The following is a 27,476-nucleotide window of genomic DNA, read 5'->3' on the forward strand; positions in this document are numbered from 1 at the left end:
ACATATTGACATATCGGCCGCGAGGTTATTTGAAGTTGTATTGAGTTTTGTTTTGTTTTGTTTTTGTCCTTGACAGGTGTGGTCACTTATCAACTGTTATATATAAGGAAAAGATCAGAAGTGTGAAGACTTAATTAACAATTTTCAGTTAAACAATTTTAATAGTTTTAGTTTATGTTCTAGTTAATGATAACAACACTGATTTATAACAGGAAAGAATTTTAAGAAATGTCTCCATGTTTTTTGTCAATAAAATCAAAGTCAATAGGTTTGGTTCCTAATTTTCTTCTGCAGAAGACAAAGTCGTACAGGTTTGAAAAAACATAAGGGTGAGTAAATAATGACAGAATTAAAATTTTTTGGGTGGAGTACCCCTTTAAACAGCCCACTTGAATTGCAGTTCAGCCAGAAGTAATAGTAGAGTCATCATAGCCTCTGAATCTGCTGATGTCAGGAGAGTCACAGAGAACACAAAGAAAAAGCCACAAGTGAGTTCCCACAATGTGATTAAGCTCAGAGCTCATTGTGCAATGCTAATTGCAACTCATCCATAGTCAACTCTGCCAGACAGTTGCAATCCTCTTGCCTACAGGGATGTAGCCACGCTGTCTAATCTCACCAGCAGTATTAAAACAGCAAGATCGTATAAAAATAATCAGTAATTCAGGATGAATCGCCAGTTCACTGTGATCACTCAGGCCACAGGAGTTGGTCTTCGTCCAGCTGTAACCTCAGAACTCGCCGTCCTCGGACAGTTCTTTCAGAGCGGCTTTTATTTATGAACTGCATTCTGTGTTTAACGGAGCATGTAATATTCAGCTCATTGAAATGCTCGCCCCACTTCCAGCATACCGTGGGTTTCCACATCCAGAGTAAAAAGCCAACCCCCCCCTTCCAACATGCCCCAATGCACGATTTAAATGCCAAGAAGAGAAGGGTTTCATAACTTGAGAAAAAAAAAAAAAAAGGAGGATTTTTATGCACACAAATGTTGATCCACTGACAGGAATGCTGTCTTGGATATGCACGTCTAATCTGTCTGAAACATTACATAAGAATTTGACATCACCAACAGACAAAGTTGCTGATTATAACTTCTGATTGTGTAATCTACTGCAATAGTTTAAACCTGTTTTGACAGAGAATCTGGATGTCGAAGAATATCACAGTCCAAAGGAATACAATCCCACACAGAAATCACAGATGTCATTCCATATTTGCCCACTCCTTAACAAACCACACTATGATTTACTCGGAGAAACCACCTCTCTGTCACAAGGCACTTGCTACTTTATGAGAATATCTATTTATGTTAATTAATTCAGCATTTTTTTCCAAAGCAACCCATAAATAATACAAACAGAAGCAATTAACACAACTAAATGGATCAAAACATTACATTTAAAAATATCTACCTGTAGTTATCTAGGATGCTTCTGTCTCTAAAAATTTGTATGCTACCTACAAAGAATCCACAAACAAACAGACAAAACACCAGTATTTTGTCACTCTAATGGTCCAAATCAGCTATTATCTCCTGCATTCCATCATGCTTTGATAGCTGGAATACTGCCATAATCACACCATTGCTTTCCACTGTTTTGCTGAGATCCCCGGATGTGTGAGTGTGTGGGTTTGCTTCTCATGTCACACAGAGCAACCAAATGTTGTAGGTTAAATATGGTAATAAAATGTGGTGCTCACTGGATGCTTTGGGACACTGGGGGAGGATTAGCAAGGGGAAACATGTTTTGACAGCACACTGAGCCAAGACTAGTACAAACAGAACACATTCTGAATCCACTTTATAATTTAGTCGACAGATTTTAAAAATGTTCAACAGGTTGTCGATCTTTGTTCTACACTCTGTAAGATATTTCAGCCTATTTCAGCTGAATGCTTAAGTTTAAGTTTAGTTTGTCATGCTGCCTTAAATTTTAACATGACAATCTGCAGTGACAATTCACTTTTTGGACCACTTTGCATTACTGAAGACAATCGACAAGCGCGAAAACGATTCGTGATAGAAAAAAAATGACAGAAAAACTAAATAGGTACACATTGTATCCTCAAAATAGCATGCATTTGCGTTTTTAAACATTGATATTAAGAAAGTCTACTGTATCATACCGAGCAGCAGTAGTTTGACTTCTCTGGATGCTTTCTCTCCGTCCTCTCGCAGGTTCCGATCAATCATCTTACTCCTCTCCATCGCTGCTTTATCTTCAGCACTTAACGTGCAACCCATTTTGCAAAACGTTTATAAAACGATTAATAAGAACCTTTTAAACTGGACGTTGTGGTAATTTTCCTTCAGCTTGAAGAATAACGAAGCCAAGGGGTGAAAAGGCGTTGGCAGGTTCTCACGAGATGATGCCAGCGTATGAAAATAGATACTTATAACATATTAAAACGGCGGTTCTTGTAACACCAAGCCTAAACGGGACCGCGACCCACCGATACTACATTGGCTGGGACAGAGCAAAGGATCCAGAACCAGAAACCCAGATGAACAATGTTTCCGTGACTAAAAAGTTTCCACTGCTGAGATTCTGTGGTCTGCTGTGAACGCCAGTTTATGTTTTTTCACGCAAAAACGGTATCCAAGACTGTATCCATAACATGTAGCTAAATGTCTTGAAGTGGATCACAGTTAGAGCTGTTAACGAATCGGTGTTTTTGAATGAATCTTTTAAATGAACGAATCGTTCTCGTTCACTTCCATGCACTGACTCACACGTTTCGTTCGCTGAAGGCTCTCCCGTTTGAAGCGCGTGACTGACGTCCGAACTATCAGAACTCGGCTGCGGTTTGTGAGGGAGCAACATTATTGGTTGGACCCACTGAACGAACACGCCCCCATTTCACCAAACGAGTCAGTTTTGTCTGAACGACAGTCGGAGACTGATTTGGTTTGTAAACAAGTCAAACTTAAACTGAGACATCACGTTCTTGAAGGAATACATTTGATTATGTGTAAAATGACTGATTATATACAATTAAAATACCGTAGGAGCGTTAGGCTATTAAAACTGTTTTTGTAACAAATTTTAATGAAAGATTTTTATAAAAGCTTCTCGTTCTTAAACGATCTTTTAAGGAATCAGTAATGATTCGCTCATAACCCACAAAAAGGCACTTGTCGCCACTTTTGCTGCAGAAAGAATCACTGAACGAATCGGTGAATATTTTAACGGCATGATTCAAGATTCGACTCACCGGGATAAATCTACGGTGGAAGTGGGACAAAATCGAATTTATTTATTTATTTTAAAACCTTTTTTGTGTTAAGAAATGCTTCAAGGAGTTTAGGCCTTTAATTGTGACAAACGAATACAAGAGAGCTTTGCATAACATTTTGATTATTTTGGATAGTTTCAATATGGCTTTTGTTAAAAATTGTTTTTTTTTCTGCCATGTCACCTCAGTGCATGTTTACAGACAGAGATACAAACTTCTGCATTGTTGCTTTGTAAAGCGATGCAGCAGGTTATGATAAGGGTCTTTTGCTCATGAACGCACTCCCTTAGCCAGAGAAATGTCACAGAGGATAAGTTACCATGGAAACACCAAGTCCCACAGTGGCTGAGAATAAAGCCTGTGTTCCGCCACTGAATCACAGTTGAGCTGAGTCTGGATTTGTTTAGTCTCACTGTGGATCTCGGACGTAAGAACAGGAATTTTCCTTTGCCTGCCAATCAAGTGCAAGGACAGGTCAAGACAGGTCCCAAAAGTAGCTGAATTGTTTTTAACATATAGAAACACTTTTAAGTCCATTTGAACTGGTGGAACCCTCAATTAATCCTTCACCCCTCCATAAGATCACATGAAATCAGCCTATAGCCTACTCAGTTTACAGTTTATCTCTGGAATTTATAACGTCCCAATATTACGATTTAGAAAATATTTCGTACTCTCATTGCTTCTACTATTGATCAATCAAGGCATACATTTTGATACTATAGCAAATAATGTTTAGAAGCCTTGATTTTTTTCATAGAGATTTAAATGCAGTTTATTTTGATTGTAATGAAGTCATTATATTTTGTCAATCTAAAACAGCTATTGAAAACTCTCTGGGTTGAGCGGACGCACAAACTGATCTCTAATCAGAGGAGCAACCTCCCCCAGTGCTGCAAATGACTTCACAAAGCTCCCAACACCTTCATCTCTCAGCAGAGCTAAAAGGTCAGGTTGTTTGAACTTCACCACTAGGGGCCTCCCTCTTACTTACCAAACATCAAAGTACACTGATGTGTGTTTGTGCACGAGCGTGTGTCTACATCTGTTTGCGTGTGCATGTTCGTAAATATGCGAATATATATACTGTAGGTGAATGTGTGGGGAGGAGAAGAGAGAGAACAACACAATGTAAATAGGAAATATTTTCATCATCAGCACTGTATTTGATATTAATGGCGTTTACCCTCTTAAATAATAGGTTGTTATACTGAGTCATTTTCTCTCAAGATGAGTTTACTGAATTATTTCGAGATACATGTCCTTCAATGCAGTTTTTAATAGTGGAACAGCATAAATGTTATGATTGTATCTTTATCTTTCATACAGGCAAAAGTCTAGGAGGTGAAAAAAATAGTTATATTTTATGTTAATAAAAAAATTCTAACATTTATAATTCTAAATGTAAAATTCTAAATTATATACACTACTGTTCAAAAACTGTTTTTGATACTGTTTTTGAAAAAAGTCTCTAAATATATATTTATTTATTTTATTAAAATACAGTAAAACAGTAATATTGTGAAATATTATTATAATTTAAAATAACTCTTTCTATTTTACTAGGCTATATTTTAAATGTGCAGTCACATTATCCTTCAGAAATCATTTTAATAAAATACCTCTTAATATTTATGGAAAGCCAAATTATTTTATTTTATTTTATTTTTTTCAGGATTCAAGTTCAAAAGAACATAATTTATTTGAAACAATATATAAGATTATATCTCAATTGTTTTTTCTGTTTCTATTTATATTTTAGTTGCTTTGTTACTTTTTTGACCCTGTATACTTCTCTCCTCTCCATTTTAACAAAACAGTTAGCAGCAGTAATGTCATTACAATGGAAAATTAGAAACTGTGTGTCTTTACTGCCTTTCATCTCAAACGCTCGAAATAGCAACCACCGAATTTGGTTGTATGGAAATTAACTTTACTGTATTTTTATATGCTGCTCATTCTGCTTATGGCAAAACATAGCAGGGCTCACACTGCAGGAATGCATGCTAGGTTTACCTGTAAACAAAAGGCCATTGACACCGAGATGAGTCTTGTCTGCATCACAAGAACAACGAAGAAACAACACAGCGTCTTTTAATAATGCAGAAGACTGTTGAGAATATCATCTTGATGTTATAAACTGTTTTTCATTCCTTAAAGTATTACCATGCATATCCAAAAGATTTTTAGTGATATATAAAAAAGTAAACAGTCTGGACAGCTACTTTAATATTTTGATGATATAAAATAAGGAATATATGTATCTATATCTTGTCTCAAACTCATTTTAAGACATTTTGCATATGCAACTGTTTTGTTTTTGAACTGGTTGATATCTCTGTTCTGGACTTTTTTATGGTCCCTGCAGTGAGGAGAGAGATATGAAGTGCCATCATTTTCTACCAATACCTGAGAACTCAGCTGATGATTCAGATCTGATGAGAAACTTGCTAATGAGTGAAATACCGCAGGTGTACAATCTTCTTCCCATGTAAGAAATGAAAAAATGATAATAATAATAATAATAGCAGTGTTGCCAGAGTTGGGAGTATGGGAGTGGGTGGAGAAGTACAAAATCTAAAAGGACATCTGTAGTGGCACATGTTTGCAGCTGACCTGATTGTTAACCTTTTGTCAGAGACTATCTGATTGTCTCTCGCCATTTTGTGGATCAGGTGCTTGAGCAAACCCAAGGCCCTGGGGTGGAAGCCGCCATCTTCATGTCACAAGGTGTGGAAAATGTGACTGAATAAACCAAGGCAGTTTTTACTCTCTGTAAACACACTTCACTTTTTTTTCCCAATTCGAGATTGTATCTCTTTACAGTCGATTAGCAAGGCTTGCCGTATGAATGTGCATCTTGATGAATTTTCAGAACTTTTCCAGTTTGGAGAATTTATCACATTTTGCTAGGGTTGTTCTGCATGTCCTTCATTGTTCAAATGACCAGAATAACACAACTCAGCGTGTTTATTATTATTTTTTTTGATTGGTCTTAATATACACTACCGTTCAATAGTTTGGGGATGGGGCGGGGGGTTGAGAAATTAATACTTTTATTTAACAAAGATGCATTAAATTGATCAAAAGTGTCAGTAAAGACATTTATGATGTTACAGAATAAACTTTCAAATCAAGGAATTGGTTCAAATTTTTTTTGAGCAAGTAATTGAAGTTTTGTTGAGCATAAAATATTTTTTTCAAAAACATTTGAAATGTCCCCAAACATTTAAAGAGTAGTACAGATAGAAAGGATAAAAGCCCTTGTACACCACAACCACCAGACTATATGTGTTTCAATGTTTTTAATTCATTTTTGAGGAAAAAAAAAAACAATTTGTTTAAAAATATGACATTGCTGACGGCCATAATTTTACGGCACCTAAAGAATTAGAATCTACCCACCACACAAACAACCTTGGTTCAATATTAGTGCATGCTCCAAATTTTGTTGTTACAATAATACTTAGTTATTAACCAATTTTATACTCATTTATTGTCTGAATTAACATTAGGAGCATTACAAATTTGTAACATCGACCACTTGCTGTTCATACCGCTTTTTGAATACAGATTCCACGTCACAATGTTGCTTCCATGTTACATTGTTCGGACAAATGTTGCTGAATCTATGTAAATATGTTTCTGTCTAGTAGTACTGTGCTGGAATGAGGTCATTTCATCAGTCCAACATATTTCCTCAAAAGAAAAAAAATATGCTTTGGGTATGACAGAAACCTACCAACCAAAAATTCTAAACAAGCTATGTACAAATTTGTCGGCAGAGTATAAAAAGATCCTTATGGTAAAACATAGCAACAATATATGATACATTAAATATAGATTTCACATCTGAAAATATCAACCTTGCAGTTCCGATTTTGTCTTGATACAATTGTCTGATATATTAAGGTCGTTCATGTGTTGGTGCTCTATGAACTCCGAGGTCTCCTCCATGATCTGGCCAGGAATGTGGAAGTCAACAGATGGCCTGTGGAGCTCGGTGGAGAGAGGATTGTCCTCTTCCTGTTGAGGGATGGAGATGCTTTGGGAATTCCTTGGCCGCATATTGCAACCTGTGCCCTGAAGAAACTGGAGAAAGTTCTCCTCAATAGAAGCCTCTCGACTGGGCAGCTGTTCTTCTTCACCAGGACGCCCCCACTTAAAAATGAAGGCCAGGTTTCTGGCCAGCTCTTCCCTGATCTGCCGATTCAGGCAGCCATAGAAAAAAGGATTGGAGGTGAAGCAGAAGTACCCGATCCAGGTGAACACGTCCTCCAGCTGGGCCATGCGTGCGAGGGATTCGTGAGAGGATGGCATGATGGCGCAGTACAGGTGGAAGGAGAAATAAGGCAGCCAGCACCCGAGGAACTGACCTCCTACGGCGACTAGGACCACCGCAGCCTTGCCCCCACTGAAAGTCCTCTGAGGGGTGGTCCGAGCTCCGCTGAGGCTGGCCGCCATGCTGGAGCGGCTGCTCAGAGATTCAGAGCGCGGCCGGGGAGTCTCCATCCACGTGGGGACTGGCCCTTGCTGCATGGCGGCCACTCTGGCCACCTTAAACATGTTGCAGTACACCACAAAGATGATGAGGACTGGACACAGGAAGTACATGAGGGTAAAAAGGACCATGAACACCAGCCGTTGTGGCCCTTCCTCCATCCAGTGGAGCGAACAGCACTTTGGTTCAACGATTTTCCCCATAACTTTCCCCAGAGCCATTCCCGGCTCCTCTCTATCGAGCGCCCAGCCGAGTAAAGGGAACGCAGACATGAGGATGGCTTTGATCCATATTCCAATCAGAACTGAAACCACCAACCCCACTGTCATTTTCACCTCGTAGCGCATGGGATGAACGACGTAGTAGTACCTCTCAACGTTGATGGCCGAGATAGTGAGGATAGCAGCACTGATCAATCCCACGCTCAGACACAGGTAACCCTGACAAAGAGCCTTGTTGAAAAAGCCCTGACCTGACAGCATACCCAGAGGCATTAACACCAGGGCCGCGATGAGATCCACCAGGCAGAGATGGAAGACGAACACAAATTTACGTAGTCGCGGCGTCCTGGCGATGACTGTCATTACGGCTAAGTTGCCCACTATAGCCAGTATGTCAATCAGTAGCATGGTGCACAGGCCGAGCGTCTGGAGGAGGTGTCCATCTCTGGGCTCGCTCAGTCCTGAGGCGTTAGGCTGGGTTGCGTTCGGACGCCAAGAGGTGGTGTGGGTGATGTTCCACAGTGTGTTGTAGGCGGTTGTATGCTCCATGAGAGGATGGAATGAGGATTGTGGGCGGAGGTGATTCTCATGGGACTATCACCCATCCTCCCCTGCTGAAGAGTGGGATCCAGCAGTACCGTTCGATGGGGGAGTTCTGTCGGCGTTACGACATGCTGGTAGAGGTCGGACTCTGGAGTTGGGGCTGATTAGGGTCGCAATGTCCAGTTTCATCTTCAAATATTCACCTCTGTAATCCCTGGAGCTCCACTGTTCTCAAAGTCCAGATGCTCCAAATGAGACATGATGGAACTGTGAAAAGAGACAATAATGTTAGCAAACAACTTTTAAGGAATAAGCCATGTTAGTGCTGGATAAAAATACTGACTCTGCGATTAATTGCTATTTTCATTTAAACAAACTTGATATCTATTCTATCTAATCCTAAAATGGTCGCCATGACAAAGGAAATTATATTTTACTCAAGTTTGCAGTCCAAATTGAATGTGGTAAGATTTGTGTTTCTATTGGAGTTGTCCTCACGGGCTACAAGTAATAACAATCCAGTTCACAAACAAATGACTTTCTTGGACTGTTTCAATTTAGTGGATCAAAAAACATACAGGACAACTAGTGTAGTCCAATTCTCAAACAACTGACTCATTAGCTGGTCTAGGGTTGGGCGATATTCCAAAATCCTATATCATGATACGAGTAATTTTTATTTCATGATAACAATATATATCATAATATAGTTATTTTATCAAAAAATTTTGATATCATAAAAATTTCAAAATTTTTGTTAGCAGTGAAAACCTCACAGAAAACTACAACTAGCCTAAATTAAAAAATTAAAAAATTAAAACTCAAGCTCTTTGAAGACACTCAGCGATTAAATAAGAATAAGAAAATAATTACAAGCAATAGGACAAAAAACTACAGTAGAACAATTAAATAAGAAATGCTACATACATTGTATAAAGTAATCTAATGTATAAAAACACTGCATATTCTTCACTGTGAAAATTAAATATATATTTCTTTTTATTAAAGCTACAAAAGTGATTTAGTCAAGAGCATTGAAAATTTTCTCTGTTTTGTTGTTTGATTAACATGAATGACAGACAGCAGGAATATTAGACTGCTGTCACTTTAAGAGCTGCCTGGATCAAATATACTGCTACACATGTTTTCTTTATCAATTTGATTTCACTTAAGTCCTAAATTACTGTGTTTACAGGGATACTTGCAAAAGACGGGCATTTTGACACATACAAGTGTGTGTATTTAACCTTTTCAAGGTCTTTTCAAGTGGCAAAAATCAGCACCGTATACAGCTAAATGAGTTCTCTTTCACTGCTGATTGCATATCAATGGCTTAAAATCACTTTTTTTTTTATTGCAATGCTTAAAAACACATGCAAACTACAAGGTTTCGTGAACCTACAGCACAGCAACATCATGTGAGTGTGCAACCATGACTGAGACGATAGTCCAAAATCTCTACCGATTAACAAATTTCTACCGGTCAATTGTTTCTACAAGGTATATCACCCACCCCTAGTGGGCTAGTCTTTTTAATAAATCATTCAAAAAAGAATAACAATTAAGAGTTACTGTTTGAATCAGCCTGATGTATCCTTCATTAAATTAACTTACTGAATCCATCAGAGCAGTTATTAAAGCAACAAGTTAATCTTGCAAGTTACTGCATTATCATACATTAATTTGTAAGTAAAACAGATTATTATAATTAAAATATATACCTAAATGAAGTGAAATCAAATCAAATTGAGAATCAAATTCAATAATGAAATCTTCACTGATACCCAAACCTAAATTCACACAAACATACAGTATGTGCATGAAACACACCCTTCAAAGTCCTTTACACTGCTGGCAATCATGTGCTCAGTGTTTATGGTCATAACCCCACCTTGCACACTACCTCACATGCATCATTTCTCAAATTTACAATATCATATTTTACTGTAAAAACACTGGACCAGCTTTGTTTCTCCATATCATCAATCCATCCAGTTTTTCTCTGAGGGCACAAACTCTCCCTTGTGACACAATGTGGTCAGTGTTGTGACAAGAGCGCAAAAGCATCTCTAATTCAGCTATAAACTGTTGTTTTAGGACATCTCTGTAAGCATAGAGACTGTTTGCTGCCCAAGGCTTGTGACCACAATGATCTCATGGTTAACTGATTGTAGTAGTGAAGGGAAGGGGCTGTTATGTACCTGGAAGGTATCACAACTGTGGTTTGGCTAGACAAAAAGCAGTTAGAGCTACAGTGGCATGATTATCCACATGACTATGATGAGCTTGATTGTGGTGATAATAGTGATAACGTTTAGCCCTTCTTCTTCATCATAAGGTTTGGGTGGTTTAGAGTTTTTTTTAATAAGTTAGCATTAAAAAAATACTAATACTCAAAATAGCAGGGTATTTGGTGTGAAAGGGACAGTTCATCCAGAATGAAAATTCTGCCATCATTTACTCACACTCTTGTGTTGTTCCAAACCTGTATGACTATCTTTCTTCTGTCGAACACAGAAAGACATTTTAAAGAATATTTCAACTGTTTTTGTCCACTGGACCCCATTGACTTCCATTGAATGGACAAAAAAAAATACAGACACGTTTAAAAATGTGTTATTTTGTGTTCCACGGAAAAAGTCATTTGAACAAAATGAGTAAACGTGAACAGAATTTTACATTTTGAGTGAACTACTTCTTAAAGTCAAAACAGCACTAAACGTCATCCACAGAATAATAATTGCTAAAACATACTTCAACAAAAGGCATAAAAAGAATGAAAAAACAACTTTTTGATCTCAGATGAAGGGGCTCAATGACACAATAGTGATTGGTGAACTCAATACCTTTCCAGATAACCTTTTGGGATTTAACCTGCGATGTTTATATAACTAGGCCAGAATACCGCTAGGCCAGGATTTTAGTTGTGCTAGGCAATCCAGCACTGTTAAAAGTGAATACAGGAAGTTATTACCTTAAAGGTGAAGTGTAATTTGTGGTTAAAATACTTTCTTCTGTCACAGTTAAATGTGCAGAAACTTTCACAAAAGGCTCTTTCACAAAATACATGCACAGTTATAATTGAGCTTTCGAGTGTACTGTCCATGACAGAAAGCTAATCATTTTTTTTTTTTTGAAGGATTAACACACATGAAGCATCCTCTTTGTCTTTCTAAGCAAGCGCACACTTCCAAAGTTAGATAGTTCACCTATATGCAAATTGTTCATATATATTCACCCTCATGTCATTTCTAATCTGTAGGTCTGACATTCTTCTGTGGAACAAGATGAGAGTTGTCTCTTTTTTATACAATGGAAGTAAACAACGAGGTTACCAGCATTCTCCAGAATATCTTCTTTTATGTTACGCAAAACAAAGAAAGTCATACAGGTTTGAAATGACATTAAAATGAGTAAGTGATGGCATAATTTTCATTTTTGGGTTAACTATCTCTTGTAGTCATATTAACACCACCTTCAGAGGTTTGTGGTTGGTATGATTTTTTTGATGTTTTTAAAGTCTCTCTGCTCACCCAGGCTGCATTGATTTGATCACGACACATAAAACAGTAATATTAGTATAATTTAAAATAATTAATAATATATTTTAAAATGCAATTTATTTCTGTGATTGCAAAGCTGAATTTTCAGCAGCCATTATTCTAGTCTTCAGTGTCACATGATCCTTCAGAAATCTTTCTAATATGCTGATTTGGTGCTGAAGAAACATTTATTTGAAATAGAAATATTTCAATAACATGATAAATGCTTTTACAGTCACTTCTGAAAAAAAAATATTGCGTTATTGCATCTTTTCTTTAAAAAAAAAAAGATATTACTAACCCCAACTTTGAATGTGAACATTCTAGACAAAGGCAATCTACAATCACACTATCTAGGCCTAAAGAAAATCAGACCCATAGGGTTTCAGTCAAACTAAAGTATTTACAAGAAAAATTAAAAAGGCAAACTGAACTTTTAAAATGAATATAAACAAATTGCTTGTTTAAGAATTTCGACTAGCTGGACACAGCCAGACTACCTCAACCAATGCCGTGTATTTAGAGCAGTCATTTCGTTTTCTATTTCATTAACGGTAGTGGTGCACACTTCACCTGTAATTTCTACATTTGTGCTTTAAAAAGTCACTTTCATTGGTAGAGCCTAATGTATTCCAGTTGAGTCATATTAAATATAATAGGCTATTGGAATAATAAAACCAGCTATTTAAGATTTCAGCTAAAACACATTTTTAGGCTTAAAAAGCTTTGATTTTGGTTACGGTCACTACAGCTCCATAATAAGAACTACGGAGAAATATTCATTCGTTATGTCAAGATCTGTGATCTAGAAACCTATATATCCATTACCCATGTCATGGCGTACTGTAAATAATCAACATGAAAAAACATTTCTATGCAAGTTTGCAATCATCAGCCAGTGAGGATTCTAATGCTCATGCACATGACGAGAAACATAAACAGTTTCTGAGGGTTTCATTGGTGTGTTTGATTAAAGATTTTAGGGTTTTAAAAACAACCCATGCTTTCTATAGGAAAGGATTGGGATTAGCGTTCATGCTCTTAAATGTATCTGCAGGGCCGAGATGAAGACCGCAAATGCATTTTAAAACTGTCGACTTTCTGTGAACCCTCCTGCACTTTGTAAGACAAGAATCTGCGAGCAACTAACAATCTCAGGGGCTGCCAACTGAGAAACATATGACCCTGTAATATGCACATGACTCAGTATTTACAGCGATGAAAACTAGCTCTGTTGTTCAAAAACCTTGTGTTTTCCCCCTCCCTTCTTCTTCTTCTTCTCCTTTCCTCCCTCAGGGTGACCAGTGCTGGCACTTTACAACTAATAGCCCACACTTATAAACATGATGTCTGCTGTCATCACCTAAATAATCCACCATCACCCCAACGATCGCCCAGTTCATTGTCTGCCTCCAAACAGTTCCCATAATCCCCTGAGGTGAGCTGATTCAGTGCTACATTACACATATGTCATGTATGTCAACACCTTCATTCAAGGCCACCTCTGGTTCATGATTCCTGAGAAAAGATTCCATTCCTCCATGTCACTGCCTGGTGATGGAGCCTACAAAGCAAGACCTGAGAAACGACTAACTGCAAGAGCGAGATCTTGAAAACCATTTCCAACTCGTCCGTCTGGAAATACTACAACATATGCATGTCATCCAGGATGCACAAGTTTAAACAGGCGACGGTGTGAGGTATGGAGTTAAAGGAACCGTAGCTCCATAAGATGTAGATGAGGAGAACGTACCTGTAGTGGAGAGGTCCAGCAGCGAGGATCTCCTCTTCAGCTTCCAGGGTTAGTGTCGCGCGACAGTGAGAGAGGGATAAAAAAAAATTTAAAAAAGAGGGGGGGAGAGAGAGCGAGAAAGCTAGAGAGAGAGGTACCCAATACCCCTCCTCACCTGGCCCTTTCATCTCTCCGCCCCTCACCCTTTCACCCGCCCACACGCATGTACACACACACACACATTTACACAAACACACAGAGAGAGAGAGATATCGCCCCCTCCCCCGTCAGCGATGCTTCAGGCAGGCGGCTGGTCCAGGTGGTCAGGCTGATGTTCACGCTGCAGAGAAGACAGAAAGATAACAAAAAGCGCTGTCTCTTTAGGCGGCGCTGTACAAAACCCGCTCTCGCCCCTTTTCTGACACACACACATCCACACAAACACACATAAACATGTGCTCTCCCTCACACGCGCACAGGGCAACTGCAGAGCAGAATGGAGAGGAGACAGGGATGCAGGCAGGCAACCCTCCTCGCTTCACCAGGTCCTAGTGCCCTCCCGTTCCCGGCGTGTCCGTCCACAGGCTCTCAGGCGCATACGCTCGCACACATGGGCTGCGGTACGGGGTCACGTTGGGTTCCTGGGATCCATGGGTCGCTTTTTCCTCATTCAGTCTCTTACTTGGGCTTGGGTCGATCTCTATGTCCAATCCGTTAAAAGCCCTCTCATGAGACCCTGATTATTGTTTGTTTGTGGTTGCAAAGTCTGCCAAGGCGCAAAGGGACTGCGAGAAAAGATTAGCGGTTGTGTCGTTTTGGTTATGCCAAGAACACATAAAATGATTCTAAAACTAGGTTTTGGAGGACATCATGCGTCAAATGAAAAACATTTCAATTAAAATGGAAATTTAATATGAGGAGTTTATAGGCCTATAAGATGCCTTTTTCTGTCAAATGGCTATTTGTGCAACAGAAAGAATAGAATATATATAAAAAAAACGAAATAATTACTGAAATAAAATAGCTTTTAAATAAACTTTTTTGAAATAAAAAAAGTTTAGCGTTTATTTTAGGTATTTCATGCAGTGTATTTGGGAAAATTAGCATGCCCATCATAATGCATAAAATACATAAAATATGCAGACAGTTTCTTGGTTGGCAATATATATTTTTAAAACTCTATCTTAGGCTGTTCTGACATTTTAACTGTTGTCTTTAAATTTCACTAGCTGGAATTTCCTCATGTCAAATTATTTTTTGACAAACTTGCTGTATTATGTGCAGCAAATTTATGGCAGGTAAATCGTTGTTGCATGTGAGCTCACAGAAACATAGCAGCCATGTCTCTGTCTGAACGCTGCATTTTAGTAAGGGTTTCTATATACCTTTCTTGCACAGCTTTGCTTCTTTTTAGGATGCACAGAAATCATCTAGGATGCAAGATATTGTATAAAAAAGCACTATCACTAAAACAGCTACAAGGACAAAAGTGAGGAAAAACATTCAACTGGCACTGACACCACTGGACACAAAATTCTTGTCGCATATGGAGCTGTCTTACAAAAAGAATGACTCGTTTATTTATTTCAGCAAACCGGACAAACCAAATAAACAAATTCCTGATGCCTCGTTTTCCTCTTATTTATTAGCATCAGATAAACAATGCCTAACCGCTAACATATGCTGGTTAAAAATCACAAATATGCACTGAAATCAAATTCACACTGATGTTTTGGTTAACACTCAAAGAAAAACTGGTTTAAGTATATATTGCACTCTGATTTGCTTCTTTGTGATTTAAAGCATTTCTTGCCTTTTCAAGACATTGACATTCTGGGGAAATTCCGCAGACAAAAAGGTCCACTGTCTATTCTCAATAGCATGATGTATGAAGCACAACTTACAAAGAAGTGACTTTCAAATCAAGCAACTTTATTTTGGCCAATGCAGTGAACCAATGTGACCAACTTGAACCTGTTTTTATTATTATTATTATTTAAAAGATTTCTTTTTGCCATTTTATGCCGTTAGGACAGTAAGTGGACAGAAGAGAGAGAGGAGGGATGGAATCGGGAAATGTCCGTGAACCGGGACTCAAACTTAGCACACCCGAAGCACAACGGTTTTACATGTCAGTGTGCTGCCTGTTTGTATTTTTTTTATTTATTTTTTTATAATTATCCTTATTTAAAAATACATTTTTTTCTACAACAAAAATTAAACAATGCAAATGATTTGCAAATCACATAAATTGACGATCCCTATGTAGTGACGTATGTTTTGTAAAAACGAGTAAATGAGTAAATGTCTCAAGTAATGTTCACCACAGTCCTTACTTTACTCATAAATCAAAAACCGCTAATCTAAAAACCCATTAGAAATTCCCAAAGGAACCCAAGGCTAATTCTCTCCAGGGTTTTAGAACTACAAACTGAACCGCTCTATAGGACTGAACATTCTCTTTCTGTGAGAGTAAAACTCACCCAGAGAAGAAATAATAATAAAACGCTTATGAATAATTGATAGAACGATGAACAGGACTGTAGGACTTGCAATGAGACAATTTTATTCTAGTCTCACTCATTTTATAGTGCAAGAACCTCACATATTTAATTACAACACAAGTGTGATTTTTTAAAGAGGAAAACAAACATTTATGGGGACAATATGATTTTAATTTAAGCTTAGCTGAAAGGATGAATTGTTTTAGCTCCACTGCCTATGTAAACAAAGCATATTAAGAGACCAGCCCTGAGACATAGGGGGGTTGCAAGGCAACGCATTTAGACACAGGAGACCCCTCTTTTGTAACTTTTTGCTCATGAGAAAACACAGCCACAGGGGCACAGAGATGTTGTTGGATGATCAGGATCCGCGATTTAAAGATAAGACTAGATCAGCGATGCATGGCTTGATCTGGTTCTTGGTTCACTGACACAAGTCTTCCTCCCTTTGTTTGCAGACAACAAGTACAGCAGCTTACATGGGATCGCAGCATCAATTAATCAATAGATCAATAGCAAGACGCACGGAAAGACGGTCGGTGGGCTAACTGTCATTGAAGGGATTAATGGAATGGGAAAAGATAACAATAGGAGCGAAACAAGAACACTTGTGTGTGAGTGAGGAGGCAGAGAAAGACAGCAGGCTGAAGGTGTTGAAAAAGACAGAAATAGCATATACTTGCTCAACCCGGCAGCACCAATCACGGGAGAGGCAAAATACAATGGTCTCCATGACAACTCAGGAGACCATAGACTCCAGGCTGCCTCTGAGCAATAACAGTCCAACCATCTCCCTGTGCGACAGCCAGTTATAACCCACTGTATTTTTAGCACGACGCTCCAAAAATAATCACACACACACACACACACACGTACACGCCCTGTCACAGAGGTATGACTCATCCTTAATATCTTTATTACCACCAATTATTTGTGGCTGACAGTGATATTGCAGCAATTACAAATTTCTTCAAATGAAAAAGCACTCAATAATGATTTGCCTTTTTATGCACAAAGCATGTTTGATACCAGTTGAGATATTTAAAAATGGAAAGATAGTTCATGCATTGTATTTGGGTGAAACAGCATACCCATAATAATGCATAAACATTATTAGTATATACACATAGCAATGTGAGAATGAAAGGGATTTCATTTTTTATTATGGAAAACAATAGTCTAGATGTTCTCATTTTTGTACAATAGAGTAACTTGACTGCAGGGGGCGCTCTTACATTAGAGAAATTGGGTAATGCAGCTGTGAAGGATTGCTAAAACACATAAGAGCTTCTCATCTGTGCCATTATCAGACAACACACACACACATTTTACCTGTAAGCTTTGCAAGCTTTTTTTCCAAACTGATGCCCAAGAGTGTCCTGAGTGATCAAATAGTCAGAGATTCTGTTTTTGTTTTGACAGTCAGCTGACCGTTTGATCACCTTGGACACTTTAAATTAAATCATGATGGTGGGTTTGAGTTGATAGTGTTGTAAGACTGCAGGATAGGGTTAGTGACATTTTTGTGATGATTGCCTCTTTGGGCCTTGGTAGCGGTGAAAAGAGAAGCTCTTCTCTTGTTCTGACCTACTTACAGTTTCTTGAGAGCAGGAAAGTGTACAGCATTTCAGCATACACAAACACAGAGGAACACACACACAGGCAAACACACACCAGCACAAGCATCGCCCCTGCTGGTCAGATGGACTTTTCACACATCTCCTCCCATCCAGCATACACTCAAATACATCCTATTCCCTCACAGGAACATCATTTCTGTAAGGTTTAACAGAGGGCAAATGTCTTTCAACAAAACATTTTGCAGCATCATATATAATGCAAGTAATAAGTGTTAAAAGGGCACATTTTCTGCCTGCATGGGAGTCGGTGTAATTATTTTAATTGGTTTTTATAGAGCAGGCAGTGCTTCCATTGGCAACAGTTAAAGCCCAAGGGAGCCTGTGTGAAGTCCACAGGATTGCACTCACTGCATTAATGCCTGAGCAACACAGAGCAACTGTAATTATTTTTTTTTAAAAAGAGGAAAAGACAAGACCTTGGGTCTGTGTTTCTGTCACAGACACAGAGATAATAATGATTAAAAGGTCTTAAGTAATGAATTACCCTTGCTCAGTATGTGCACTATGGAAAGGGTTAGAGTTAGGGAATGTGTTAGATGCCCCAGCACCAACATCCAGCAAAGAGTGAAAGCACAGGACCTGCCAAATACACGCACATCGAAGCATCCATGTGTGGGTGCACTGTATATCTACAGTGTGTAAGAGGCCATTTACATAGAGCATGACGTATTCTAATGTCCATCTGCACAGTTTTCTATTTATATAGCTTTTTAATGCATCCATAGTGTATATAGTGGTCTCAAAGCTTGTCAATTTTTTGAATGTTTTTTTTTTTTTTTTTGCATAATATAAGAAAACGAGGTCCCACTTTATATTAAGTGGCCTTAACTATGTAATTACATAAAAAAAATATTGTATTGCAAAACACTTTTTCTGCTATTGAGGATTTGAGGTGGGATATGGGTAAGGTTAGGGACTGGTTTGTATGAGTGGGTTATGGTTTAAGGGATGGGTCACCAGTCCAATTATAAATGTAATTACAGAAATTAATTACAGATGTAATTACATGCAGGTATTTTTTTAAAATATAAGTACAAGGTAAAAACATGTATGTACACAATAAGTGCATTGTATCAAATTATGAATTTAAATGTAAGTAGTTAAGGCCACCTAATATAAAGTGAGACCAAAAAAAATAAATAAATAAATATCAAACCAAGTGGCATTCATTTTAGAGCAAAATAGCACTAAAACACATTGTATTGGTTATCCATAATTAATTAACATTTATAATTTTTTCCCGTTATTTAACATTTACACAGTTTGTAATGGCCACTTTAATTACTGAATTATTTATCTGAGTCACCTGCATTAAAGAAAACACACCAGTCTAGAGATGTTTTTACTGTACTCTATTATACAGTCGTTCAAACCCGACTGGACCACATTTGAGACAATATGGAAACTTCAGGAGTTCAATGCTGACTGCATGACCACCAGCATCTTAGTGATTATGAAGTTGGGTACCAGCCAAACAAAACTCCATGACCCTCATGACAGGTGCACAGGTAATACTGCTGCATTATTTTAACCACATCATTACAATCTACAACTTCCAGTAAACCAAAGACAGATCAGCAGGATTTCTACTTCTATGTCTCATCTACAACGTTTTGACTGATCGATCGCAGTGGCTATTTTAAAGAAGCAACTCAAGCGTGTGGAACTGGCTGACAATGGGAGACAGATGACAGAGGACAGTGGAGTTAAGAGGAACACTGGAACAACCGGATCAACAAGAATGTCAAGCCTTTATGAATGAGACCATGCACTCAGAAAGAACTAGATGAAGAGGCCAGTGAAAACCATATGACAAAAGAGCAATTAACCACAGCTTGAAAAGCAAAGGCACCTTACGCAGATGAAGCTAAAGAGAGCATCTCATTCAGTTCCCTCTCAGAGCATTATGATTATCTACAGCACTTCACACCTCACATACCTCATAAGTGACTTCATACATCTCGTCTAAACACTAAGGCAGTCATTGAGAGATTCTCAATACCCCTCATATTTATTTATGAGCCAATATCAAGATCTGCATCATTCTGTTTTGCATTATCTTACAGAATACGGTCTGGTAAATTCAGTCTGGCCTTCTTTTGACATATTTCTAATCTGACTGCCATGTGGACTTTAATTTTTTAATTGCCATACATGTATAATACCAATGCTGCTCTGCTTGTGAGGATCTCATTAGCGAACATTTTCACCTCAAAGAGTTTTTAAAGGGATAGTTCACCCAAAAACGTGAGTAATTCTGTCATTAATTACTCACTCTCATGTCCTTCCAAACCTGTAAGACCTTTGTTCATCTTCGGAACACAAATTAAAGGTGCCATAGAATGGAAAACCATATTTACCTTGGCATAGTTGAATAATAAGAGTTCTGTACATGGAAATGACATACCGTGAGCCTCAAACTGCTCCCCGGATGCCACAGCATTGGCTGCCCACTGCTCCGGGTGTGTGTTCACGGTGTGTGTGTGTGTGTGTGTGTTCACTGCTGTGTGTGTGCACTTGGATGGGTTAAAAGCAGAGCACAAATTCCGAGTATGGGTCACCATACTTGGCCACATGTCATTTCACTTCATTGTTTACTCCTTCTTATGTAAATCTTGTGAATGCAAAAGACCACTGAAAAATAGGCGAATTAGAACATAGCACCAACTGTGACATTACAGTCAGGATCACAAATCGTTACGCCCCCAACATTTGCATATACCCGCCCATGTTCTAGGCCAGCCGCCAGTTGAACCATCAGACGTTCTGCAGGTATTGTGAAGAAACAAGCGAGGACAACAGCCAAAATGGCAGATCATGGAAATAAATGTTATGTTCCAGGCTGTGCAGGGGATGTGAAATGCAGGGATGGGTTGGTGTCTGTATTCAGAAAGGCACGGAAAGAAAATAACGCGTTCTAATAAAATAACGCGAGCCCCTAAAGGGACATGGTTAGCTCCTTGCTAGTGGTAGCCTGTTACATTACAATACATAAGATTTCACTTACCACATAAACAGAGTAAGGAGAGATGACTGAGAATGATGGCGAATGATTTACAGATCCTGAGCACCACAGACAAGCATCTGATCTTGTAAAATGTGTGGTAAGTACTGCGATCGAGTTCGTGCGATCGCGAATCTCGAAAGTAAAAGAGAAACTAAAAAGCGATCGTGCATCTGAAAGCAGTTTCAATGCCCAGCATATTAATAGTGGCTTCTTGATGCCCGCATTTTATTTACAGCATAATTACCCAACGATATAACTGTGCAAGAAAGTTTTGAAATATATAATTTCCCTGTGTTTCCTTCCTGCTGTGTGAGCTACTGAAATGAGCTGCACTGTGAAACAGCCAATCAGAGCAGAGCTCAACATTATTATTCATGACCCTTCCAAATAAGGTAATAACAGACCATTTCATTCTAGGGAGAAATCCTAGGGTTGTAAATGGACATGTAAAACCGTTTCTGGAGAGTTTTTGTCCTTACCTAAGCCACATACCTTCTATGTAGATATCAGAGAACAATTTAAAATATTGTATCAATGCATTCTATGGCACCTTTAAAATATTTCTGATGAATTCCGAGAGCTCTCTTACCCTCCCATAGACAGCAAGGATCCTAACACTATCAAGGCTCAGAAACGTAGCAAGAACATCGTTAAAATAATCCATGTGACATGTTTACGAAGCTACAAGAATACTTTTTGTATGCAAAGAAAACAAAAATAATTACTTTATTCAACAATTCGTCTCCTCCGCGTCACCCTATAGCACCATTTTGGAGAGTATCACATACGTAAACAGCATATGACACTTTTGTTGTTTACGTTGTTTACGCTTTGATCTGAACATAAACAATGTATCCGTACATACATTGCATACATTGTTTACGTATGTGAGTAATTAATGACAGAATTTTCTGAATTTTCCCTTTAAGGGTCAGCTTTTAAAACATTAGATCATTTTGAAATGATCAGATCCATTGCTAATACTGATGTTTGTGCTGTTTTTGTTCCAATCAAAAATTATTACTTACTGGAGGGTAATGTCAATAAGAAACTATTGTTGGGTAAAGTGATATATGTTACAAAACTATCAGGACTAAAATAAAGAAGAAAGTGCCATTTGAAACTTTCTTCTAAAATGAGCATTTTTATCAGGCTCCATATGTTTATGTTAAGTTATTTCACTTAAATGGCAATGAAAAGAACCTATTCATGACCATGAAAGTGAAATTACTAAACCTACCACATAGGAGCCTGATAAAAATGCTCATTTTAGAAGAAAATTTCAAAAGGCACTTCATATTTAGAAACAATCAAAATAATATCTCCAAGATAACATCTTAGTTTGAAGCATTTTAAGAATGGACAAAGGGGGAAAACGTTTTGTCAAAATGGTAACATCAACTCAAAGTAGTAAAACTATTTATAATTTAACTGTTGTTCACTTAGAAAATTACAACAGTTTCCTTTTTTTTGTGTGTAAACAATATGTAATCTGTAATATCTGTAATATTTTATGCTAAAAAAGTACTACTATTCACAAGTATGGGGTTGGTATGATTAATATTTCTCAAAAAGTCTCCTATGCTCAACAAGGCTGCATTTATTTGATAAAAAAATAGTACAAAATTATAATATTGTTAAATATTAAATAATTCTTAATAATAATAATACAAATAAAACAACTGTTTTCTATTCAAATATATTTCAGAATTGTATTAATTCCTGTGACTGCACAGCTGAATTTTCAGAAGAAATTACTCTAACTTTTTAGTGTCACATGATCTTTCAGAATACTGTACATTGGTGCTCAAGAAAGTGTTATTTAATAGAAGAGAAATATTTTCAAAATACTTTTTTTTTTTTTTACCTTTATTTTCAGTGTTGAAAATGCTTAATATTTTTGTGGAAAATGTGATATATTTTTTCAGAAAATTTATTTGAAATTGAAATCGTTTTACAGTCACTTTTGATTTAATGATACCTGAATAAAAAGTATTAATATAAAGTATCAGTTTCTTTAAATAATCTTACTGACCCCAATCTTTTTAAGACACATAATAATAAGTAAGTGTAACAACATAATTACATTTTATACATTTAAAATGATCTACTTCAGAATCATCAGGAAAAATCAACTTTAGGCAGGGCAGCATGAGATCACAGTCTTTTCTGGGGAACCAAACTTGAGTCATTCGATTGAATACAATAAATACATAAATGAATCAAAAACAAGATATTCCAGTTGCCTAAATGTGAGAACTTGCAGAAAGAAAAGAGCTCATCTCACATTTTGACTCTAATGGAGAGAAAATGAGCAGTAACATCATTAGCCATTGTGTTTAAAAGGGCTGTGTTTCAATGCTTTTAGTTCTTAACCAAAGCCCTGTAAGATGAGTATGATGGGAAATGTTTGCTGGGACTTTGGAGAGAGATGACAGAGCTACATTACATGGTCTGTTTTATACTGTGATAATTTCTCAACCTGGGCTGCGTTCTCTTTAATCCCTGGGTATGATCAGGTTACCAGAATGACTCAGTTTAGTCTAGTGCAACACAGTGACCGGTTCTCACAGGCGGTTCATCTTGGATGACTGTGCACTTCTCTAGCTGCCTGTACTACTCAAATTTTCTCTAGGGGGCGCCCATGTTTACAGCATGCTAAGGGTTGTAGATATTGCATAGTATATACTAAAGTAGCAACACAGGAGAACTGAACAACTAAAATTTAAATTATACCAATGGGTTGGAATAAAACCTATAACTGAAACATATTCCACTATTATCAGTCATAAGGCACAATCTGTGTGGAAACATCATGCGTTTAATTTGAAATCTCAAATCTAAAGGTTGCTTTGGTTACTAATCAAAAAGCCTACTCATTCAAAGAAAAATCAATTTTTATTAATTATGTGAGCAATATGCATTACTTTAGTTAGAAACGGTATGGGTACTAAATGTGTCCTTTCTAACATTTCTTGTGTTTTCTATGGCTGCAGTGTCCTTGGTTGAGAGTTATGGGATCCCAAGTGAATTAACTGCACACTGCAGCAGGGCATGACCCCATCCAGAATACTGCAAGGTGTTTCATCCTGTTAGTCTATAGGCTTCCTTTGACTAATGAGTTGTTGAGGACAACAGGCCTGTTCTCAAGGTGCCACTTATGCCTGAGAATATCAGGGCATAACCACCACAGAGCGCGTTTGCCCTAAATATGTCCTGTATGGTTAAAGCCTTGCAAAGTGCCAAATAGTTATTTATAAACTCAACACTGTGTACTACAAATATAACAACCCATAAATAATTAAATAAACTAGCAAATACACATTAATTTGAAAGTTTAGGGTCGCATGATTTAAAAAAAAAAAAAATATATATATATATATATATATATATATATATATATATTTAAAAATCTGTTATGCTCACCAAGGCTGCATTTATTTAAAATAACTGTTTTCTATTTGAATATTAAAATGTAATTTATTCCTGTGAGAGCAAAGTGTCATATGATCCTTCAAAAATCATTCTATTATGCTGATTCAGTGCTCAAGAAACATTTCTTATGTTATCAATGTTAAAAACAGTTGTGTTGCTTAATATTTTTGGAAAAACCAATGTACATTTTTTCAGGATTCTTTGATAGAACAGCATTTATTTGAAATAGATTTTTTTTGGCATTACAAATGTCTTTACTATCATTTTTGATCAGTTTATTAAAAAACAACATACAAACTTTTGAACGGCAGTGTATACAAGAGTATACAAACTTTTTTAAACAATGTGGAAAAACTTATGCCATAAATTGTCATTTTAAAGTGTAGAAAAGCATAAAGCATTCAATAACAAATTAATAATTGATTTTATAATCTATAAAGCCTGTTAAAGTGCAGTGGTCAACACTATCTAATGTTTGTGAGGTCTCTAATTTTTTCATCAAAATCTTTTGCATTTTTTCAATTTCCCTCCAGGGATTAATAATGTCTTGTTATAACTGAATACCAAAGACACCACATGAAAAATGAAGGATCTGAGATTACTGAGGAGGATTTTAGTATGCAGGAGGGAGGTTATTATTATGCATTTAACTCAAGGTTAGAGCAATAAACTGTTGGCTTGACTGCAGGCTTGTTGAACGGAGCTTTCTACACAAAGACTCAAGGCTATTGGCAGTCTTTGACAGGCCTGCTACATTTCATTACCTGAGTTGTGAGGTTATGGAGATATAGAGTAAACATTACTGTTTCACCTTGCAGGCAGATTTTTTGAATACAGTGGAAAAACAATGCCTCCCACACCTTACAACAGGTTTACTTTTTAGATTGAAGGTATTTTTAGGGTGGAATATTACAATTCAGTAGGTTATGTCAAAATTCAAACAGACTGTATGCATCTACATTGTACACTAGCAAGTAAACATTTCTGCAGCATTTACAAACAGAAAACTGTTTCAGTCATTTAAAAATAATAATAATAATAATTCAAACATGTAAAATAGACAGCATTCAAGTAATCTGATGTGAAGCATTAGATGCTTCCCTGCTTTCCAAAAGAATCATGAAAGCATTTCATTGTAAGAGTGTTGATCTCACATTCATGAAAGCATGACATTGTAGCGAACCTTTGACCCTTAGTCATTCATTCTGCACAAATCCATACACACAGACTTAAACACACAGGAATGCACTCGCGCACACACACACTTTCATCACAATCCTTAATCTCTTCCCTCTGAGTGAATCCTGGATATATACACGTGTGTGTGTGTGTGTGTGTGTGTGTGTGTGTGTGTGTGTGTACTGGTTTTTGTGGTTTACGGGGACAAAATTTGTATAATGACATGGGTATGACAGAGGTATTACAATTTGAAGGTGGTTTATGAGGACACTGCCTGTGTCCCTGTAAATCAAAAGGCTTAAAAAACATACTAAATGGTGTTTTTTTTTTAAATCTAAAAATGCAGACAGTCTCCTGTAAGGGATAGGTTTAGGTGTAGGGTTGGTGTAGGGCAATAGCACATACAGTTTGTACAGTATAAAAACCATTACGCCTATGGAGAGTCCCCGTAAACCACTAAAACAAACATGCGTGTGTGTGTGTGTTTGTGTGTGTGTGTGTGTGTGTTTCCGTGAGGAGAGAGACAGCTAGTCTAGAGCAGGATGGAAGTTCTCACTTTAGATAGATGTTGGCTGCTTATTATAAACTTTTCGCCAGCAAGCATGTTGGAGGACACCAGCTGTTTCCTCTCTGGACAAACTGCCAGTCACATCCAGTCTCTTGGTCTGACAGAGTTTGATTACATTATTTGGCCATGGATACTTAATCCATATCTTTAAAAAATATTAATAATAAAAACCGTCTTACAGATGAAGACAAAACAGAAGGCTAGAATTATTGAAAAACTAGACAATGTCTAGTCATGTACTTACCTTGGCCTTGCTCCAAACAGATGTGACTTCATCATGTCATTTGTCACTGTAAAGTTCCAAAAAGTATAAAAGTAGTCCATATGATTCTCGCGTGCGTTATTCCAAGTCTTCTGAAGTCGTACACTTTATATGAAAACAGACCGAAATTTAAGTCGTTGTTTACTAAAAAACGCGCCCTTCCTGCATTCAAATGCTGCGCGCGAGAACTTCAGTTCAGCGAGCGTGCTCAACACCATATAAGGAAATGAAGGCGGAGCAAAAGAAATGGCATAAAAATCTTATTGTTTTGTTTTGTTTTGTTTTGTTTTGTTTTACATTGCTGTATTTTTTAATGTGTCAGAGTGAACAACCACTAGGTGGACTATCTGTGAAGTGATTCGGCAAAATGACTAATTATTGTGTAATGTGTTATTTTGAATTCTTAGCATCCTATTGATATGATAATTGTAAAGTGTGATAATTTAGTGTAATATTAAGATTCAAAATGCTAATGTGAATTGACTTGAAGAGTAGGCCTACTCTTTGTCAGCTCAGTAACCCATTGCAGGAATGTAAGATACATGAAATCAATTATTTAATGAATATTTAAAATAATGCTGAATACAATAGACCAATATGTGATATTTAATGGTTAGTTTTTAAATTACATTTATGTGGTTACATTACAACATTAAGGAAAGACATGTGCAAAATATTATCTCAAAATATAAATAAGACTTATAAGATAAATCCTCTCTCTCTCTCTCTCTATCTTAGAATTTGCTTCTACTGTATTAGGTGGCTATATAGCACAGAATGTCAAAGATTACTGTGGGGGGAAAGGATGTCACTAAAGCCCTTAAATCTCACCACAAGGCTGTGTGGCTGAGCATAAGATTACTACAGCTGAATAAGAGCTTTACTTAACACCATGAAACAAATCAGTGTAATATAACATAGTGGGACTGACAGGACAAATCATGCTTTCTTCTCATTCGCTCTGAAGATAACCAGAGAAAACATACAGCTTGTTTAAGCTGCTGTGCTGCTTTTACAGGCAGCAGATTCATCAGAGTGTAATAACTGCAATAACTCTTTGATACATGTTCACTCTATTAACTACTGCATACATGATTTACCT

General features: G+C 37.3%; 2 protein-coding genes across 6 annotated transcripts in view; both read right to left on the bottom strand.

The window, feature by feature from the left end:
• The window catches only part of gnai3 (guanine nucleotide binding protein (G protein), alpha inhibiting activity polypeptide 3), a 44,043-nt gene extending 17,551 nt beyond the window's left edge, over window positions 1-26,492 (bottom strand). Inside the window, exon 1 of one of the 2 annotated variants that reach the window (XM_058784308.1) lies at window positions 26,357-26,492. Coding sequence is in view for 1 of the 2 variants with exons in the window: in XM_058784307.1 (XP_058640290.1) it covers window positions 2,131-2,248 (118 nt within the window). In the remaining variant the exon portion in view is untranslated. Of the gene's footprint in view, window positions 1-2,130; window positions 2,801-26,356 lie in introns of those variants that run through there. The other variant, XM_058784307.1, reaches the window with a different exon arrangement.
• Window positions 6,541-26,497, bottom strand: gpr61 (G protein-coupled receptor 61). 4 transcript variants are annotated; one of them, XM_058784305.1, is made up of 4 exons: window positions 26,357-26,497; window positions 13,801-14,119; window positions 13,534-13,691; window positions 6,541-8,772 (listed from the first exon to the last, which is right to left on the bottom strand). In XM_058784305.1, the coding sequence occupies exon 4, from the start codon at window positions 8,509-8,511 to the stop codon at window positions 7,102-7,104; it is 1,410 nt and encodes a 469-aa protein (XP_058640288.1). In that variant the 5' UTR covers window positions 8,512-8,772; window positions 13,534-13,691; window positions 13,801-14,119; window positions 26,357-26,497; the 3' UTR covers window positions 6,541-7,101. The 4 variants fall into 4 exon arrangements, with proteins under 4 accessions (XP_058640288.1, XP_058640286.1, XP_058640287.1 ...); XM_058784303.1 differs by lacking the exon at window positions 13,534-13,691; XM_058784304.1 differs by lacking the exons at window positions 13,534-13,691; window positions 26,357-26,497 and adding an exon at window positions 26,101-26,117.
• Between the last annotated feature and the right edge of the window lie 979 nt (window positions 26,498-27,476).

The sequence above is a fragment of the Onychostoma macrolepis genome, chromosome 08 (assembly GCF_012432095.1).
Source record: "Onychostoma macrolepis isolate SWU-2019 chromosome 08, ASM1243209v1, whole genome shotgun sequence".
NCBI lineage: Eukaryota > Metazoa > Chordata > Actinopteri > Cypriniformes > Cyprinidae > Onychostoma > Onychostoma macrolepis.

Bases quoted from the DNA above. Each gene is read 5' to 3' on its own strand.
- gpr61 (XM_058784303.1), bottom strand. From the start codon at position 8,511: ATGGAGCATACAACCGCCTACAACACACTGTGGAACATCACCCACACC.